This window comes from Lygodium microphyllum, chromosome 15, assembly GCF_053477565.2.
Source record: "Lygodium microphyllum isolate KBCC chromosome 15, Lygodium_microphyllum_v1.1.10, whole genome shotgun sequence".
In the NCBI taxonomy this organism is placed as follows: domain Eukaryota; kingdom Viridiplantae; phylum Streptophyta; class Polypodiopsida; order Schizaeales; family Lygodiaceae; genus Lygodium; species Lygodium microphyllum.
Window position 1 is genome coordinate 75,694,190 of NC_141149.1, and position 5,831 is coordinate 75,700,020.

The 5,831-nt window shown below is 38.5% G+C and overlaps 1 protein-coding gene across 1 annotated transcript; it reads left to right on the forward strand.

The window, feature by feature from the left end:
• The first annotated feature begins 2,035 nt into the window (after positions 1-2,035).
• On the forward strand, positions 2,036-2,767 carry LOC148024678 (histone H4). Its single transcript, XM_087694326.1, has one exon. The coding sequence runs from the start codon at positions 2,121-2,123 to the stop codon at positions 2,430-2,432; it is 312 nt and encodes a 103-aa protein (XP_087550452.1). The 5' UTR covers positions 2,036-2,120; the 3' UTR covers positions 2,433-2,767.
• Positions 2,768-5,831: the final 3,064 nt, after the last annotated feature.

Genomic DNA, 5,831 nt, shown 5'->3' on the forward strand with positions numbered 1-5,831 from the left:
ACATAAGTTTGTGTGTTTCATGGGATCCAAACAATGCTACTCGTGGAGAGAAGCCCAATATCAAACGATACCTTGTTGGCCCTAGCTAGGGCATCTATATCTCAAATGCATTGGTACTTGTGGAGGTAAGATTAGCATCTCTTTATCTCATGGGTAGCATTATGTAAACTTTGACTATTCATAATCTACTCATACTTCGCTTAATTTCCCACGAGCTATGTGCCCTAGAGTAAGGAGGGACCTACAAAGGGGGTGGAAGGGGGCTCTAGTACCTATTAAATGGTCAATTCAATGGGAAGAGGGTAAAACAAGAGTACAAACAACAATAGAGGTGTAAGAGAGAAGCTCGTAGCTCTACTACAATAAGATAATGAGGATTAAGAAGATATAAACAATAAGCACAAAATCCTATATTGGACTTAGGTGAGCCTAAGTAAAAAACCTCTTAAGGAGAGAAAAGACCTTGATGGTTCTAAGTGTGTCCACACACCATAATCATAGTATATGTTAGAGCTCTTGCCTACTATGTGAGGGATCGTGGAGAGAAACTACCTACTCAACACTTTGTAATATCCACAATACCCATATACATTAGCACCCTTAATTTGAGAATCAATTCTATGATGTTCATTTCTAAGGCCTACAACAATCCATGTCTTCATGTTTAAAACTATAAAATTGACAAAAATCAAGATGTTATGGACTTCTTAGCTCAAATTCAAAGTGTCACATGCTACATTTTCCTCTCCACAACAGCAAGTGTAGCCTCTTGAATCCACATATGTCTGAGATTACCCTTAGTAATAATAATTACAACTTTAGGTTTAGAGGTGGAGTGGGATTCCTTTAGATTTAGGGATGGGCATTGGTTGAGTTAGCGGGTTGAAAGTTGAAGCTTTTAATTATATGTCAAATAGGAGGAGGTAAGAGGAGTGGGAGCTATGCTACCATATTTGAGAAGATGCATCATGATGTTGATATTCGAGGAGATGCATCATGATGTTGGTAACTCCTACATGCTCCACAATGTTTCCCTTGCTTGTCTTTTAGAAGAAGCCTAGACCACATCAGTGAAAGTGGAAATTGATGATCAAAGTTCTTCATGTTGCCTTCATAATGCCCAAAAATCCTAAGAGGGTACATGCAACCCTTTTAATGCCAAGAAAATGGTATGAAGAAAACTATAAGATGCAAGGCTAGCTTTGCCTTTTGATTGCTTAATGCCATTTGTAGAGAGGATTTGTCATCATTAGGTCTAAATAATGGAGAGATTGGAAATGTAAGGGTGCAGGTGCATATGAAGGCTTGGGTGCAGAGACTTACTAATGATGAGAGAGAGAGAGAGAGAGAGAGAGAGGGGGAGAGAGAGAGAGATTTGATGGAATTTTGTTACATTGTTTGATTATAGATGCACAAAAATATAGTTTTAAATCTTTATAAAATTTAAATATTGCAAGTGTTGTATTAATATATTTTATGCTCAAGTTGTAAATAGGGATGCAAGTAACACTAAGACTCGACCCTATGTAAAGCCTCAGCTCTATATCCCCTCCTCAATGATAACAATATGATGTATATGAAAGAAATATTGAATCTCATAAGTCATCTTTTTGTTGACTTCCGTCCCTCTCTACCAGTCTTGAGCTATTCTACTTTTGGAAGTATTTGGGATGGCCTTAGTTTGGTTGAAAGTGGGCTAGGCCAGTAACTTTGTAAATATAACACTTTACTCTTAATAACAAAATAACACATTCATCTATGTATTTAAAAAGGAAAATTGTTGCCTAATTTGTGGAGTATGGCAAGGGAAAGCCAAAAGAAATACGGGGCTACCCAGCCAGACCAGAGGGGCGACTTGATCCACCTTCATTAACGACAATATCTATATCTATACCTGTGACAAAGATGATGTGCAATCTGCGTTTCGGATCGAGAGGGAGACAATCATAAGCCGTCGATGTGAGAGCAGGATCGAACGGTGGGAAACAAAAAGTAAAATAGGGAAGGCGCTTAAATGGCTCTCGCACTAGCCCCCTCTCCATACAAGCACACGCATTCCTCTGCTGTGAGTCATCTGCCTCTCGCGCCATTCGTGTCTCAGACCAAGTCCAAATCTCAACATGTCCGGGAGAGGGAAGGGCGGCAAGGGCCTGGGGAAGGGGGGCGCCAAGCGGCACCGCAAGGTCCTGCGTGACAACATCCAGGGCATCACCAAGCCTGCCATCCGTCGCCTCGCCAGGAGGGGCGGTGTCAAGCGCATCAGCGGCCTCATCTACGAGGAGACGCGCGGCGTCCTGAAGATCTTTCTGGAGAACGTCATCCGGGATGCCGTCACCTACACTGAGCACGCCCGCCGCAAGACTGTCACCGCCATGGACGTGGTTTATGCCCTCAAGCGCCAAGGCCGCACCCTATACGGCTTCGGCGGCTAGAGCTCGTTCTATATCTTTTCCAGAGTAGCTTCTTTCTGCCCTCCCCATTCTGGTGTTTCTTAAACACCGCCCTTCTCTCTGCAGGATTACAGCACACAGATGTGTCGCTAATGCTTTAGCAAGCCTTGCAGAGGTCAAGACGTGCAGGGAGAGTCAGCGCATGTAAGGGGATTGCGATCTGATGATTCAATTCTTCGATCAAAATCGCATTGCTTGCACTGCTGCTGTTTATTAAGGCTCTTGTGCTCATTCTGGCTATGGGTGTGCACTAGTCTTTGTGATCGCATGCACTTATGTGAACTCTGCTAATGGTTATGCGGTGTTGCGTGGTTCCACCTGCGGTGTACCGTTGGATGGAACATGGGCGATACGCGTGATAGGGGGTTGCGTGCTCATCAATCTTACTTCTTGCTCATGCTGGCACGGTCTGCATTGGTAGAGCACTTGAATTGCCACATGGGGTTGCGATTCTTGTAACTAGGTCTCTGAGGAGGGGTTCAGGCAGCAGTGGTCTTGGACGATGGTTGGGTCTGATTCGTTTGTTTCTGTTTGATGGTGGTGCTTGGATGATGTTTTAGAGCTTGGTTCGATAGCGTAGCTTTGTAGATAATAGGTATAATAGGGTGGTATAATTGCACGGTTTGATTCGCTAGCTATGGCTTTGAATAGTCCATTGGATGATGCATTACATATTTTACCTCAACTAGTGCCACGTATTTTTGCAAACAAGACATCCATGAGTTTGTGTTGCCATATAGGGTAAAGATATATCTAAGGGTTGACATTTTGTTGTCAACATTCATTGCATAGTTTGCATGAGTATTTAATTATAACATTGTTGCTTCTCTTAAAGTAATGCACATATTCTTTGCACCAATCAAAGTATCTTAAGTATTCTTTTGTTGCTTCCCAATGTTTCTTGTTAGGATTTAATATGTATCTACTCAACTTCCACTACAAATGAGATGGCCAATTGAGTAGTAATCATGGTATACATGAGGCTTCTTATGCATGATTCTTAAGGAACCTTGGCCATTGTGCCTTTTCCACATTAGTTTTGGGACAATTATAATCAATACTAAGATTTACATATGGATGCAATGGACTATTTACATATGGAGGTGATGGACTATTTACATATGGAGGTGATGAACTAAGATTTACATATGGAGGTGATGGACTTTTGCAATGTATAAGGAGTGATTTGTCCTCTTTTTTTTTTTTTTTTTTGGGTTGTTTTTGTATCCATGAGGTTGTATAGCTTTATAGGTAGAAATGGAAATATTGAGGGGGATCTAAAGGTTGATTAAGAATGATAGACTTGGCACAAAGAATGGAAATGTGCATTAGAGTATATGATAAACAATGAATACTAAGCTTAGACATTTGAAGCATAGTGCCTTGTCATTGTTGAAAAAGAACTTATTGATAATGATTTGGGCTCTTGTTGATAAAGTAATTTGTAGCTCTTGTGTGGAAGTGGGTGTTTCTTGGATATTATCATAAAGATATATTATGGTTTAAGAAGTAGAAATGTCCTTTTCAATGGCTCTTTGATATCTTTGTTTTGTGTTGGAGTCCCTTGGATGATCGTTTTCATAAATAGAGGGAACTAAAACTTGGAATCCTAGTAATTACTTCTAGGACTTGGAGATTTTTAGGAAAGTTATTAGTGCTAGTGCTATCTTCAAGTCTTAGATGTTTAAGTATTTAGGATTTGGAGTTTTTTAAGGTAAGTTATTAGTGTTATTGTTATCTTCAAGTCTTGGATGTTTATTATTGGGCTTTGTTAATGATGTGATCTATCATGTTCCTACATTTACTTGATGAAACTTTGAGACTATCATGTAGTGGATGCAAAGTCAAAAGGTAGAAAGCATTGAGAGCAACTTAGGTTTTTATCCTTAACTATTAACTTAAAAAAAAAAAAAAAACCACCCCCACCCCCACCCCCACCCCCACCCCCCCATCCCCACCCCCACCCCCACCTTATACCTACATTAAAAAAAAAAAAGAGATATTGTACATCTTATTTTGCACTCATATAAACATTGTTTTAAAAGTTGGAGGAGTTTTGGCTCTTGCAAATGCAAGAAATTGAGCTAAAGAATATTATATGTACAAGGTCAACTAAAGTTATTTATATGCAAGAGTTAATATTTTTCAAGTTTTGGCAATCCATTAGTTTTAGAAATTTGGTTGGTACTTTAATTTAATAAAAACATTTAAGTCAATTGGTTTTGGTAGTTAGTTCACAAATATAAGTGATTAAATTAGTAAATAAGAGAGGTCATGTAAAGCAATTGTTATATGTAATTCTTCTTTAATAAAAACCTTATCAATTGATGGATGATATTGTAGCTACGATGGCATGTCCAGATTTTGAGCAAAGATAATAAATTGCAATGAAGTGATCTTATTGTAAGTTAGGTTAGGTTGAAGTGTACTAATTATACTTTGTGGCCTAACCATTGTTATAAGTTGATTGTTATTGTGAGCAAGCTCAAGTTAGTGAGAAAAATCACTTTTGTAAAATGGGCTTGAGGAATGGTAATTTGGGTCAAGTTAATCAAGTAGTAAGATTGGCCTTTGATTTTGGTTATAGAAGTATAATAAGAGATTAAAGTTGGCATGATTGCAATTGCTTTTTGAGAGAGGCTCTTAGCATAATCAATGTAAACCAAGAGGTTTTTGCGAAAGAGGTGTTCACTCTCTTTCCAAGTGTGGAAGTGGCTTGAATCACCTCATCATTGGCAAGGCCCAAATTAACCATTGTCTATAAGTGAATCTAAGCAAATTTTCTTTGAAGTGTTTTGGGATTTATCTTGCATAGCTTGGTCTAACTAGTGTATGGATTTAGTATGGACATTAGTAGCTTCGAGCTTAAGGTTTAGAGTCTCAAGTGTATTACTTTTTACTATTGTATTTTTGTTGGGAGAAGGTTTATGTCACTCTATTCCACAATAAACTTGAAGATACATTTTGCATGGTAGTGAAAATAAAGAAAATATTTGATTATGTTATACAGCCTTGGAATAAACTAATCAAAGAAGTGGAATTATATTGAATGGAGCATAGTCACCAAGGAGTGGTGGTGTCATGAGTAGTAAAAATATATGTGTAATAATACCAACTATAATGTTCTCTTTGTCAAGATTGTGGGAGAGAAAGAAGGAGTTTCACTTGTAGTTTTTTTGCTTGCACAATGGGGGAATATACACAAAGGTGAAGGTTGAAAACAATTTTTCTTTTCTTAGTTGTGTAAGCCAAAAGAACTCTAATACATAGAAATAGAAGAACCCTATATATGGGTCTCAAACCAAACTCAACTAACTAAGGTGGCATACTAACTGAGCCACGAACTAGAGTAGATAAGGATAGCTATCATGTAGCTATTAT

What these genes read in the sequence shown, in the direction of transcription:
- LOC148024678 (XM_087694326.1), top strand. Translation starts at nt 2,121, where the DNA reads ATGTCCGGGAGAGGGAAGGGCGGCAAGGGCCTGGGGAAGGGGGGCGCC.